The sequence below is a fragment of the Lygodium microphyllum genome, chromosome 26, assembly GCF_053477565.2.
Source record: "Lygodium microphyllum isolate KBCC chromosome 26, Lygodium_microphyllum_v1.1.10, whole genome shotgun sequence".
In the NCBI taxonomy this organism is placed as follows: domain Eukaryota; kingdom Viridiplantae; phylum Streptophyta; class Polypodiopsida; order Schizaeales; family Lygodiaceae; genus Lygodium; species Lygodium microphyllum.
The window spans coordinates 37,185,423-37,199,939 of NC_141160.1; the positions used below are offsets into that span (position 1 = coordinate 37,185,423).

Consider the following 14,517-nt stretch of genomic DNA (forward strand, 5'->3'; position numbering starts at 1 on the left):
TCATGGGTGCCCTAAGTTATTTTGCTAAGCTGTGTAAAGTTTGAGGAGCTTAATGTATTATTCTAGGAACCTTCATCCATGAGGTGCATATATAATATTTTCCAAACCATTACTTATGCATGGAAATAAGTTTTATTTTTATAAACATTAAGTGAGAGCTAGGCTCAACCCCATGAAAATGAGAACTGGGTTCAACCTTGTTAAATGAGAGATGGACTCAACCCCATGAAAATTGTAAAAATTCTTGAGGTTACATTAGAATCCCTGCAATGGATATGAGGATTGCAAGCAATCTCTATTTCCTTTTGCCTAAACAATGTTCATAAAGGCCAAAGTGTATGCAAAAAGGAGGGTTGGTTAAGTGGAGTGAGTTCCAAAACCTAAAGCAGAAACCTTAAAGATTATATATGTAGTGTGTAAAAGTGAATATAGAGCTCATTCTTATGTGTGTAATTTTTGAGTTTCCACTCTTCTATCTTCTTGTCTACTAGCTTTTGGCAACCATTGCTTGAGAGTGAGGGAGAGAGTGAGAGTGAGAGACTAAGCAACTAAGTGAGAGGTACTCAAGCCATAGGCATATTGAGCTCTTAAAACAATACGAGTCTCTATCCAATGTCACATTATTGACCTCTCATGGAGCCCAACAATTTGCTTGCAATTTATGGTCTAGTTTAGACAATTGTAGAACTTGGATTGCATACTAATGTCACACGAAGTATTAGCAGAAGAACTAACTCATTCACCACTTCCATCGGGTGGAATCAATCTCATACCATGCCAATATTTGCTACACAACCAAATTGCGAGCAAGGTGAGCATGGTTGGACCTACACACATAATACAACTAGAGTGAGTCACAAATATTGGGAGGGACAAAGTATGGTCAAGCCTACACAACACATGACTTTATGCATTGGAATGAAGTGGAATCTTTATCAACTCACCAATCCCTTGCTTTTGCTTCAAGAATGCATGGGCCACGAGGCACTCGCACTGTGAGTGCCTCCAGGCTCCCATACGTTGGGTATCCATGGAATGAGGCTTTAAGGAAGTCACAAGTCAATGATGGGTTGGAAATTGGTTACATGTGGATGAATTAATGCTAAGCAAGGAGCAATGCTAAGAAGAAAAAGCAAAAATTAATGTAAATGCGAGCATTAAAGGAAGGAAACAATTATTTACAAGGCAAGTGGTTTATTGGCAAGATCCTATTTTATGAGCTTCAGCCTTCACCTCAGCCGACGGCTGGAAGAAGGCAGTAGTGGAGGAGTAGTAGCGGGGGGGGGGGGGGACCGGGAGCAGCCGGTAAGACCGGTGATTGTCAATTTCCTCGTCAGAAAACAGGAAAAGCCGAAAAAAGAATTCTCTCTCTCTCTCTCTCTCTCTCTCTTTCTCTCGGGTTTGCATGCATCACTCACGCAGACACGAAGGGAGCTCTCTCTCCGCACCCCCCTCGCCATCATCGCCATAGCCAGAGGCACTACGCCTCCATACTTTGCGCGGGTCCCCTCCTCCCCTGCTCCCCGTCCGCGCCTTGCCTTTTCTTCGACAATCCTCTCTCATTCTTGCTTTTCGTCTCTCTCTCTCTCTCTCTCTCTCTCTCTCTCTCTGTGTACTGTTGGTTTCACATTCTTTCCACCATCGTTGATCGCTCAAGGCGTTCGCTACATTTGCTAGGGTTTGGCTTTTGATCTCGCCTTGTCAATGAGCGAATGATCACGTGCCATCTTCATCATGACGATTCGCAGCCTCAAATCATGCTGACCAACTCGATTACTAGCTCTGCCGTTGCTCTTCTGCTGAGACCCATGTTTGTGACATCATTTTCTTGCCTTTGCTAGGAAATTTTTCCGGCCTTGGTGAACGAAGGACTGCGATTATCTCAATAGCAATATACGGCCGTGCTCTATTAGCTCTGCTGCTCCTGCTGCTCATATGCTGCACGGCGGCCCTCTCCAACTCGCTCCATGTTCGAATCATTGCCACCACCCCGGCAGCTCCCTGAAACGCCATGGTCGCTAGCGACATTCCCCTGGGCCCGAGTCCCTGCGTGGCCTCCCCATCCAAATGCAGCGACGGCGAATTGCAGGACGTTTTGCAGAATGTGAGCTTGAATGAGAGCCGTCGTGATGGTAGCTCGGGGGTCACACTTGTGGCCAAGCGATTCCGACCCCGCGAGGTGGCTTCTCGATACAAGACATCTACTATATCATCGGCCAATGCAGCTGCCCTTACAGCTCAAAGGTACCAGTCTCCTAGTAGAGGTAGGAGCCCTTCTCCTAATCTCAATAGAACTAGAACTCTCCCAATTGATCAACCTGCATTACAAAGAGCCATCTCTGCTGACAGAAGGCCTGCTTCTGTGGAGAGGAGGCGACCGTGGCCTGCCTCTGCTTCTGAGAATAAGACGCCCGCCTCCACCACTTTCGAAACAACAAAGGCGTTCTCATCCAAAAAGCTTGCAGGTCGCGATGGGCTATGGCCTTCTGTCAATAGCTTATCATCGTCAATTCAGTCCGATATATCTATTTCATCAACAAATGGTGTCACTGAAGGCTTGCCAGAGCAACAACCTGAAGTACTTAACCGTAATCTGTCTCAGAATGGCAGAGTGAATGGTTCTCTACATAGCAAATCTAATGAGCGCAGAGTAACACCTGAGCGAAGACGAACACCCTTGAGAAGAGCCCAAAATGCAACAGAACAAACGAAAAATCCCAGATCTCTGGTGGAGAATGTGCCCTCCAAGAATGATCATTCATCTATCCCAATTATGAATCAGAACTCTAGCTTGAATGCTGATCACAACGTGCCTTCTGAAACTGATTCGAAGGCCGGCTCTAACGTTGACCAAACTCTGGTTGCCAATCATAGATTCGCTTCCACATTGGATAAAAAATCAGGCTCACGACTCAGCCAAAATCTGAATTCCAGTGTTGATCACAACTTTGGTGCTAGTTGTAGATGGCCTGGCTCTGGAAATGGGAAGTCCTTGCTAAGCAGAAGTGTGGACCTTGGTGTTGAGAAGCGAAGCCCTGTCCGTGGTACATTATCGTTGGCAAGAAGTGCTTCAAAGCTAGAAAAAAATGGTAAAAAATTGTTAAGTTCTATGCATGAGGGCATCGCCAACCCTAAGGCAGTTCGCCACACTTACAATGAGCCCAAGGAAGAAAGGGCATCTCAATCGGATGGTTTTAGTGAAGAGGCTTCCAGCATGTGGGAGGTGGATTCTGAAGCTGGTAGCAAGTCCTCCTTAACACGGGCAAATTCTCTAGATGACAATGGTTCAGATACTGAGAGCTCATCATCTGGGGGTATTTCTGTGGTTTCTGCAGGAAGCTTTAAGGTGAGAGGGACTGTTGTTCCTGCTCGTTTCTGGCAGGATGCAAATAGGAGATTGAAGGTATCTTACACTGCTCGATCTCTAACTCCACTTCGAGCTTCACAATCTGGGTCATCAACCTCACAGTCACCCCTCTCTCCTTCATCAAAAGCTAGGTCAATTCAGTGTAGTTCTCCTTTAAGGAATTGGGGAAGTCCCACAAGGACCAGATCTGTAAAGCCAGTCTTAACTTCCCATTTATCCTTGGATGGACGGAATGGCAATGCATTAGGCCTTCTGAACTTGAGCATGGATTCTCGTAAGAATAAGAAAACTCCAGGTCAGCAGGAAGAGGGACAAGATTTGAGGCTACTGCATAATCGTTGGTTGCAGTGGTGTTTTGTTAATGTGCGAGCAGAACAGGCCTTGGAGACACGAACAGCTGCAGCAGAGGTTTGTAATGTCGAGTGTATAGTTCCATCCACTGACATTGCCCTTCCTGTAAGAGTTGTTGCTGATGTGTAGTTAGTGTGACTAGGGAAATGCACAGTGAATGTGCAGTTTTATATCAGTAATTCAGGTACTAAGTATTGGAAAGTCATGTTTTACTGGATCCACTATATGTCTTCTATATCAGCTGTTTTGGCTTTGAGCTCTTACTTATCAATGTTTTTTTAGAATTTGAAAAGGAAAGAGTGAATAGACTTGTTGGTGCCCTTGGTGGCAAAAGATGTTACCACTTATTGGTACGATTTGCCTTTGCAGTCTAGCTTCGTTAATAGGCTGTCTTCAATGTACAGAGTTCTGGAGATCCCTTAAATTTATTGACTCCTTTAATAGCATTGTCCAAGTGTAAATGGTAAGTGCAGTGGGCAGTGGTTGGGTAGCTCACAAAATTCTGAAACTTAATATTTTAGGAGCTGTGTTTGAAGCCTATGCCAACCCTCCCAAGTTACAGTGGCTAATGTTAAATGGACATGCCTTAGATCATATCTAAATATGTATCTTTTGCAGTCGTACAAAAAGCCCCAAAAGAGCTTGTTCAAATTATGCTGAACTTTTTAACTGAAACATCAGATTTTTGCAAGTTGAGGATGGCCTCAACTTTGCTCCTTTAAAGGGAATAATTCCTCCCATCCAGCTTTTGGGCATTGGGAATGTTGGGAAGGATGGGCACAATATAGTGGGTGTGAGAAGAGTGACAGAGGATAGTGTTCTTGGAGGGGCAAAGAGCGAATTGAAGGAGTAGGCTTCCTATCTTGATGGTCCATCATCTTCAAATTTACCAGAAGCACTGTGAAGGGATGATGGTCTGCTGATCATGATCCCACCAGAATGTCATCAAAGGATCCTCCAGAAAATGCAGCTAGGAGATCTCTCAAGGATGAATATTTGGTGATGATACCCTCTCAGCGTGCATGCAGGAGCTGAACACAATGAGGGAAATAGAGAAAAGAAGAGTACATAACCTAAATTGAATGCTGAGAATGAAGGTTGCATACAATGGATGGAGCCCCTGTACGACTGCCTGAGAAACTGGACAGTGACGGTGTTGGATAGAGCAATGGGTGAAGGAATATGTTGCTGACAAGAAGATAAGGAAAGCTGAGAAGAATGACGACTAGAGTGAATGAACGATGCCCAGCCAAAGCTCCCAATAAATAGGTGAACGCACAGAACATGTCCAGCCATAAATGCTGCTCGGACCAGCCAAGTTAAAACTGGCCGTCCTGCTCAATTGCTGCATGGGAAGCCTGAAAAAATGGGCACAGACATCCATAAAATGGGGACAGCATGTGGCTCTGACAGACAATACTAGAACCTCAAATGTCCCCATTTGACTCAGACTCACAGAAGGACGTGGATGAAACATGCCTGCTAAGATGTTCGTGGCAGCATGAAAGTGAGCAAAGGCTGATTGTGTTTGTATGAGGTTTGAATCCTAGATTGGGTGGAAAGGTGTCTTTGAGGATTTGGAGCATGTGAGTGTGTAGGATTGCACATGTAACTTCTGCCCTTCTATTGTGAGTGTGCAATGTGGAAGCAAGAAAGAGCAGAGAGAGAGGAAGAATGCAGATGAAAATGATGGAAACAAAACTCTGATCCAAAACGAATGCAAACAAAGCTGAATACACAGCCCCTACACGTGTGACACTGCCACATGAGTGAGGGCACTGGACTGCAAAAGGCAGGAGACAGAAATCTGAATGAGAGAGGAGAGGGAAGATGACAATGATGGCTGAAGATGTTTGCAACAGCAGGATGTGGAGGAGGAACTGATAGCAATACTGGACCAGGAGGGTGGACTGGCTGAATGGGCCTGTAAAGTGGTTGCCTGCATGAGGTGCTCTGACTTGGCTGTCCATGGGATGTCCACTGTGCTAGGGAAAATGCCACCCAGCTTGCACTGGCCATAAAATGCAGGAGGAAAATCGCTGCTGGAGTGCCATATGGCACGCTGCTCACATTGTGGGTATGCTCTGAAAGGCCATGGACAAGACAGAGAAACCCTAATCTCCACCTGATATGCCTATGATGAAGGCTGCTGTTGCACAAAAAATATTGTTGGATAGAGTCACGTGTGTTAGAGCTGCAGATGATGAAGAGCCAATCGCTGGCCTAACCAGAAGATGATTTTAGCAATGTACATTTCATGGGTGTTGGGCACTTCTATTAGGGCTTAGGCAGGTGACACATTTTGGTCTTGCATGACTTCATGCATTGGCTGACCTGCCCCCTGTAGGGCGCTTGTATCTTGGCTGACTTATTTGTCTTGAGTGGCTCTCCATGTTCTCTATCTTTCTCCACTCTTTGCTTTATTCACAGCACTTGAACAGAGGGAGATTGACGTCATCACACATGTTGGTACCAATGTGTTCTTCTCTTACTGTTCACTTTGTTAGTGTTTATATTTTGTGTTTTCTCAGTTCAGTTCATTTGTTCCTTCTTACATGGAATTGGATGGTTCTGCACCTTGTATTTGATCTCCTTGACCCTTGTTTGCTGAAGGGGCAGCCTGTCAACTGCTTGGGCCGCCTGTTTTGCAGCTGGCTGGTGCTATGGAACCCTGCCTTTTGCTGTTCTAGATCCTTGTCTATTGTGGGCGGCCTACTCAGCAGCTAGGCAACCTTGTTTCAGGGCTGGATGACCTGTTCTTCCACCTGGAACTCTTGTTCCAATCTGTGTTTTGGACTGCTGCGTAATAGTGTGGGCTGGTTCTACTGTAGCCTGCTGGTTTTACACTTCCCGGATCCAGCATTTTGGCTGTAACCTTCTTGTCAAGGCCTGGCTGTTTTTGCTGATCTGATCATTTCGACACTTGCATTTTTGCTTTCAGCTTCAGAGAGGGTACTCCTACGTTGGTTCTAGTGTTTCCTGCACTAAGTTCACTTCATTGTTGTGCCAATCTGTATTCTTTTGCATACTTGTGTGTGAACTGCTGAAATCTTGTTTTGTAAGAGTTATTTGACCATAAGTACCCCAGGTATCTCTAACTTGCTCTTTCTCCATTATCTTCTTGCATCTCACTATTTCTGATTGTTCTATCTGATGGGCATATGATTCTGTCACCGTGGCCTAACCTTCTTTCTTTAATGTTTATGCTTCAAGGTGAGAGTATGCTTGGGGTAGTCTCTACAGTTGTGGGTTCTTCATCTTTTGCTTGGGATACCTTTACAGCTATAGGCTTATCTTCTGCTTGGACCACATTCCGAGTTTCTTGGATCTGATCTGCATCACTGGTGCTTCTAGAGGCTTCCTTGGAGGATGGTGGTGTCTGGTGTGCTTGGTCATTAAGGCTTGATTACTCTCCGCCGGTGGCATTGGTGGCACCTCTCTATCCTTCACAAATAAGATGATGTCATGTCCTTCCTGTGGTGGTCATGTAGATGCACTACGGTGGTGATTGTTGCAAAGAGGGTCACTGGGCTCTTTGGTGCATGGCCAGTTCTATTAGGTTATGCTATTTCCATTTTTTGCAATCAGGTTCAAGTATGATTGAGATTGAGCTAGGTGCTTTTGGCAAGGTGCAACCAGTATTGGCATGCAACGCTAGTGTATCCATGGTGCAATTTCTGTCATTGTTGTATGTATTATGATGTTACAGGTTTCTAGTAGACTGATTACTATGGTATGGAACATGATGATCGTCCCTAGTGGCTTGTTATTATCATTGTATATTTTATTGTATTGATTATCCATGATCTAAGAGAGGGTGTTAGTAGTGTACATTGCATGAGTGTTGGGCATGTTTATTTGGGCTTAGGCTGGGCACCACTTAGGGCAGCTAGGGCAGCACATTTTGGTCTTGGGCAGCATTCATACATTGCCCAACTTGGCCATTGTAGGATGCATGAATGCTGGCTGACTCGCTTGTCTCGGGTGGCTCTCTATGCGCTGTTTATTTGCACTCCTCATCCACTCTCTGATGTATGAGATCACATCACTTTTGGAGAGGGAGATTGGAGGCACTGGTGGTCATCAATTCTCTTATTTTTCATTGTTCATTGTTTATGTTTTGTGTTTCTTAATTGCTTCTTCACAAGAGGTCCTTCACTTCACTAATTGGCATCCCCTTGAGGACTGGAAAGAAGGCTAAGTCATTGAAAGCTGAGGTTCTGGTCACATCAGGGTTGCTTGAATGGCATGATAAGCATATGGAATGTGATAAGTTTAATGGGAATGGCTTCTTTCTACCGCATTCATCGATACTTTCAGGTTCCTTGGGATACAAGCTGATTTGGACCAGCTTGTAGGAATGACTTCAGTGGCATGGCCCTTGCCTACATTTCAGCCTTCATCCCATGGTTGGATTGGGCTTTTGTGCGCTTGGATGATTTCATGAAACAATCAGCCAATGAACCTTTATCATAAGATGGTTGAGGATAAGGGATGGGTGATTGAGAAAGCAAATAAAGTTTGTTCTTCTTGGGATGGTAAAGTTAAGTGGCTGGAGTGGCTGCTTCCATTCTAGAAGTCATAAGCTTTCGTACAAAGGGAAAGTTTTTATATGGAATCTTCATATCGGGGTCTCACCACAGAGGATATCCTGCAATGGTACAAGATCTCTAGTGGTAGATGTCCTTCTGTACCGCATGTTATGAGACTCTTGCTTTTCTCTTTATTGCTTGTCCAAGTGCTAGACAAGTTTGGGGTTTTATTTCCCAAGTATGGGCTTCACTTACATGTCAATATAGGATTGTCCATTCTTGGATTCTAGGCAAGATGCCAAGGACACGCACTTTACAATTGGAGCATACCCGTCTCTTTCATTGTCTGCATTGGACTTGTCTTTGGCACATTTGGTGGACATTCAATGCATCATGTTTTATTCCATGTCAGGTATCCATGTCTTTTTTCTTGCCCTTTGGCTTCTTGTATTGTTTCCTTCCCCTGAGTGGTTTCAGCGCAAGCTATCCTATGCCGCTTCTAATAATCAATCATGTTTGGGACCCCTAGAGTAAACACTGTACTCTCTTGTACTCTAAAGGTTGCAAATCTTATGTACTCTAAAGGTTGCAAATCTTATGAGAATTGGGCTTGCATGGGAGGTGTAATCCTGTCCTAGGAGTGGTATGAGAGAGAGAGCTGCAGTCTCTTCAGTCTCTTTACCATACATATAGTTCTCTCGTGCCTCTTGTATTTTATGTTCATAGTAATTAATACAATTACCCATTGAGAGAGAGAGAGAGAGAGAGAGAGAGAGAGAGAGAGAGGGGATTGATTACCTGATTACAATCACAGGCATTGCTTTATAAGGTTTTCTCAAAGATATGTGAATTACGTGTATCTGTAGCAGCAAAACAGGCTCAAAGACATGAGATCAGGCAGGCACTAAAGCTCAAGTCTGTACTCGAGACCCATGTAAGACGATTTTCTGAGGCATTTTTTTCCTTTGCTAGTCCTAACATGTGTAGGGGAATTGCAACTTGTGTGTCTTTTCACGTGAACTGATGAATATAAGATGCATCTTTGATCTAAGGCTGCACAACTGGAGGCATGGGAATCATTGCAGCTAGAACATTCTTCTGCCCTGACAGGTGTCATGAAAGCTCTTGAAGCTGCCATAATCCGAGTTCCACTTGTTGGAGGATCAAAGGTTAGTCGCTACAGAAGATTCTCTTAACAGATTTTGTATGAGCTGTAATCAGTATGCATTGGGCAATCTGATGCAGGTGGTGTAGAATACTCAGTTAAATGTCTTTTCTCTATAATTCTTGTGAGAGAAATGTGGTTTCAAAACTTCAACTAGAACAAGCGGAGTGGTGACACAAACTCTCAACCTCTTGTTAAAGCAACTCTAAGTAATCTCCAGTAATGCAGTCTGAAGTACAGTAGCAAGTTAATCTCTTATGTTATAAAACTGATTCTCCTTTGGCCTGGCTTCCTGTATCTTCCACAGCCAGGTCCTCTAATGCCTTACAGTATCATTAGACCATCTAAGGAAAAGAATTTCAAAGTCATTTGGATAAGCAACCTTCCCCTTAAGCCTTTGTTTTTCTTGTGGCGATGCCTTTCAGTACACTCCTTGCCATGACAAGAATTGCAAATTTTGTTTGTAGAAGCTGCACTCCCCCAGAGAGAGAGTCTCTCATATTTTTCATTTTGCCTGCATTCCTGCGGCCTCCCTGAATCATAGAATATCAGGCTTTTTAAGGGTATGTACTATCATGCCTCCCTTTTCATAGGTTTGATTTGCAGGTTATTTGGAGTCATCCTACAGCTTTGAGGGGGTAGTCTCACTTTTTCACTATGATGATTTTGGGCATTCTGGACCATATGAAAATCTGCTAACCATGTGGTATCTGGTGACCCCACTTTTGAATCATATACCGTTTTCAGAAGCTGTCTAAAGGAGTCACATTATGACTGGTACAGCATGATATTGACCGGGATATTTCTCCATTTTCCCATGGTTGTGTTCAGACTGAACATAGTCTCCTTTGCAAATCAATATAATTGCACTAAAACAAGAGAAAATGAACACTGCACATGTAATCTCTTGACGAGCCTGCCACCACCCTCTCAAGGGATTGCAACTCAAATGTAGCACAAGCACATTGGGCCTGTTGGTTGTGATAATGCAAAGGTGGATAACCACTGTTGAGAGTATCTTAATTGGATGATGCCTGTGCTTTTGTGATCAAAACAGAGCCCTTCACTAATTATGAATTTGCAAGAAAATGCTTGGTAAAGTTTTCATTGTTTTAATATGTCTGGGTAAAGTATTGTTGGTTTCTTGTGACCAAGATATGGGTGTATATAAATGGCCAAGATAATCCTCTTTCCAAATATATTAGTGTCTTTTCTGCAACAGATCGATATTCAGGAAACCAAGGAAGTCCTGTCATCAGCATCTGAAATAATGAACACTGTTGATGGATCAGTGAAGAGATTTCTATCAAAGGTATTCTGTTAACAGGCCATTTTACTTGTCCTGTCTCTTGGCAATCTGGATCCATTTTTCTTAATCAGATTTGTTGTATCTTGAAGCAGGCAGAGGTCACAGACTCTTTGCTTTCAGAACTTGCCAAAACAATTATACTTGAAAAGGCCTGTTTACAAGAATGTGGTGAACTCCTGGCCAGAGTTGCCACTCTAGAGGTCTTTCTCTCTCTCTCTCTCTCTCTCTCTCTTTCTCTCTCTCTCTCTCTGCATGCTACATAGTCACAAGTGATGCAAAACGGGACGGGGACGGGGGAGGGGAAATGAACTGCTGTCCTTTGTCACTATATAGTCATATGATATGGGATGCTGCATGGAAATAAGCTACTGTCTCCACAATCCTCAAGTCCAAAAATGACCATCACTTGTGATTATGGTGTGCTAGCTTTTTGCATTCTAACAAGAATGCAATCATTTACACAGACTTTATATACTGAGGAAAAGCTCGAATGACTAAACACAAGTTAAGGAGTCTGACATGGCTTATTCCTTTGTGCAGACAGAGGAGCGGAGTCTCAGGACATTCCTTATTCAGCTGGAAAGTGAGAGGATTCAGTCTTCAGATACACAGAGAACAAAGTTAGCTAATTCTGTGCTAGTTTGCTAAATCATTCAGTAACTAACAAAACCGAGACCACCATTTGGGTCGTGATATTCTTTGATCATCCAAATTCATTTTGACAAAGAATTGGCAGTAGCTGGAGTGCAGCTCCTCCCTGGATTTGACCAAGCTTGCCTCCACAACACTTGTATCTGATTGATTGTTTCTATACCACTGCTTGTTGTACATCCCCATTGAAGCTAACAGTTTTGACCTCTACTGCACTTCCTTCTCTTGCAGAGCCTAATTGTAATATGGTTCTAAGGCTCCCACTCTTTTGCTAATCAAAGAATCCTTTGACCTGTGTGGTTTACTTGCTAAGGCGATATTGCACTGACCTGGGGCATTGGGAGGTGCATAGACTTCCAATTAACCCCTAATTACACATGTATGTTGATATCTTGGGATCTATCAGGCTCTCTCTTGCTACTTGTGATTGCCCTCTCTTGCATATTGTCTTACCTTGTGATTGGTGCAACAAGATTCAGTGAAATGCTTTGGAGAAAATTATATGAATCTCAATAAATGTAATAGGTAAACTTGCAATTGGTCATCTTCACCAAAATGTGTGCATGGATTTCAATTTACATGAGATTAAAAAATTAGCACTAAAAAATTGATGCTGATATTCATACAGAAAAGGTTTTTTACTTGGGGTTGTGGGAGAAGCTAATCACTTTCTCAAGCTCATGCTAGGTTGGGTGCCCAAGTTGAGATGATATTTTTTGGCTTGGTTTTGGGCAACACAAGGGCCCCAATCATTTTAACCATGACTTGCAAGCATGTTTCTCGAAGAATGTTTGGAGAGTAGGGGGTGAACATTTTGAGTGTCTCTTCCTTTAGGAACAAGAGTTTGATGTTATCTCATGTTTCCCTCTAGATGTGTATGATAGAGATCTAGTGGGTCTGTTTGTGAACACGTCTAGTAGGGATCTAGTAAGTTTGATTGTGGACATGTCCAATCCACTATGACAAGAGTTCCTTTAATTGGTTGAGTCATAGGGTTGAAGTGTCATGATGATTGCTTCCTATGGTTCACATGTATCTTTTGTATGCTTTCTCTTGGGTACCTAGGTGGACGAGTTGCCTTCATTAAAATCCTTGTGCTTGGGACCCATCTAAGATATGCTCTTATAGTTGGGCTTGCCAAATGTGGCATTTCTTGGCTTTGCATTATCGACTTTGGCGTGTTTTAGGTGCAAGTGGAGCTATGACAACTTGAGCCTTGACAATATGGTAGATGTGATATCTTGGGTAACCTTAATAAAAACTTAGTTGAGGAACCTTTTTGTTAGCCTGAGTGATTTGTTGCTCTTGGATGACATTTGTTGTGGGCTCTCTTTCTTTGCCAAGGTGGTAGTAGTAAGTTCATTGAGGGGAATGTTAAATATAGGTTTTTAGGGTCAGGGTGACAATAGCAAGTTAACTAAGGGAATATGAAAGATAGGTTTTATTTAGACATGTGAGCTTGCTTATTCAACTTATTAGCTTGGCAATTTAGAAAACCTTCCATAAGTACTTGGAGTTGATATATTTACATACTTCAATGTAAGTAAAATATGTATTGTGGTGCCTTAGTAAGATATGTATTGTGACGTTCATGGAGAGCTTGGTTGTGTAAAAGCAAGCACCATTACTTGCCTTTCAATTTGGTCCAGTTCATAAAACACAAAGTGGATTGACTAGCAATGCAACTTTTATGCAAGTTGATGGGATTATTGACTACATTGCAACTTTTATCTAAGTTGATGGGATTATTGACTTCGTTGCTTCCTTACTTTGGGAGAATTATTGTAACAACTCATCTTTGGGCTATTTGTAGGGGAGTTGTAGAGGGTTAACAATTGAGATTCCTCTACCATGGGTACTTCATACAACTGATGGTTTGGCATAAATTAGTTTTAAAGCGGGCTTTGTTTTGGTTATGGCTTTGATAGTGTAAGGGCCCAATCTCTAGAACACAAGTTTTTGCTTATGGCCCTTACTTTAGGAGAACATAACTAGGTCACTCACTTCAAATTGTTTATGCTTGAAATATCTGTTGGAACATTGTTTTCTTTGAGTCTTACTAAAGATTGTGGCATGGGTTGCTTATAGGGCTTTGCAAGTCTTTAAGTTCAAGTATTTCTATTCCAACTCTCTTAGGAGGGAACTACGAGGTACTTCTAGAGAAAGTGTAGGCTAGGACATGAAACTCCAATAGCACGAGTAGGTTAGTTCCATAATATAAGATGAATGGTGTTTGATCTGTGGTTGTCTTACAACTTGTGCTACTAGTTTAAGTGACAAGCTTTTGTAGCTTTTGTGAGGGCAAAGGAGCCTTGCTCATAAATTCAACTTGGTCATTTATTGGGTAATAATATGGTGATTATCTTCTATAAATGACCATGAAACTATTGACTAGGTATTCTGTAACCTCATTGATCGAATGCGATATTTGATCACTTGCAAGTTCTAGTGGGTAGTGGTATCATGAGACTATTTTCTTTGGGAACTTCATGGTTGTCCTTGCATTAGCCTTGTACGAGGCTCTTATTTTAGGTAGATAATCTTTAGCAACAAAATGGATTGTATATGTTGATGTCTAATGATGAGACTACTTGGCCCTACAAAGTCAATGTTTTGTTTTCGAAAGGGTTGACAATAGAGGTTCACAACTCCAACTTATCCTTAACTTGGGGCACTTTGTATTGTTGATAGTCGTCTCTCTTATAGGAGAAACGTGAAGCAATCTAGTTAGACTCATGTTGTACACTTGGGGAGCAAGCATAACCCCTTTGCCATAGTATAGTTACACACCATTTCCTTATAATGGGATTCCTTGGGTTCTAGAATCTAAGGTGATTTCTACAAATTTTAAGTGGCAAATGGGGTTGTAGAGCACTAATACTCTTGTTTTTAACCCCCTTGGTATATTTTAGTTCTTTAATTGCTAATGATGTTCTGTTTAATATACACATTTATTCGTTGCATTCTCAATGCAAGTTCCTTGAAATAATTTTCCTTAATGATTCATAATGCATAAAAATTGTTCAAGAAATATATAAAATTTTAATCAACACAACACTTTCCACAAACACCAAACTTCAATCCGCTAGTAAATATATAACTTTTTAATTGACACAATAGTTTCCACAAACACAAAACTCAA

At 42.4% G+C, this 14,517-nt stretch overlaps 1 protein-coding gene across 2 annotated transcripts; it reads left to right on the forward strand.

The window, feature by feature from the left end:
* Window positions 1-1,424: 1,424 nt before the first annotated feature.
* Window positions 1,425-11,863, forward strand: LOC148013150 (uncharacterized). Of its 2 annotated transcripts, none has more exons than XM_087668397.1 (6): window positions 1,425-3,775; window positions 9,065-9,184; window positions 9,303-9,419; window positions 10,638-10,727; window positions 10,814-10,924; window positions 11,265-11,863. In XM_087668397.1, the coding sequence occupies exons 1-6, from the start codon at window positions 2,012-2,014 to the stop codon at window positions 11,370-11,372; spliced, it is 2,310 nt and encodes a 769-aa protein (XP_087524523.1). In that variant the 5' UTR covers window positions 1,425-2,011; the 3' UTR covers window positions 11,373-11,863. The 2 variants fall into 2 exon arrangements, with proteins under 2 accessions (XP_087524523.1, XP_087524524.1); XM_087668398.1 differs by having other exon boundaries at window positions 10,817-10,924.
* The last annotated feature ends 2,654 nt before the right edge of the window (window positions 11,864-14,517 follow it).

What these genes read in the sequence shown, in the direction of transcription:
- LOC148013150 (XM_087668397.1), top strand. Translation starts at nt 2,012, where the DNA reads ATGGTCGCTAGCGACATTCCCCTGGGCCCGAGTCCCTGCGTGGCCTCC. An exon ending in CACGAACAGCTGCAGCAGAG is followed by an intron (nt 3,776 to 9,064) that starts GTTTGTAATGTC and finishes TTACAATCACAG; the next exon opens with GCATTGCTTTATAAGGTTTT. An exon ending in AGTCTGTACTCGAGACCCAT is followed by an intron (nt 9,185 to 9,302) that starts GTAAGACGATTT and finishes CTTTGATCTAAG; the next exon opens with GCTGCACAACTGGAGGCATG.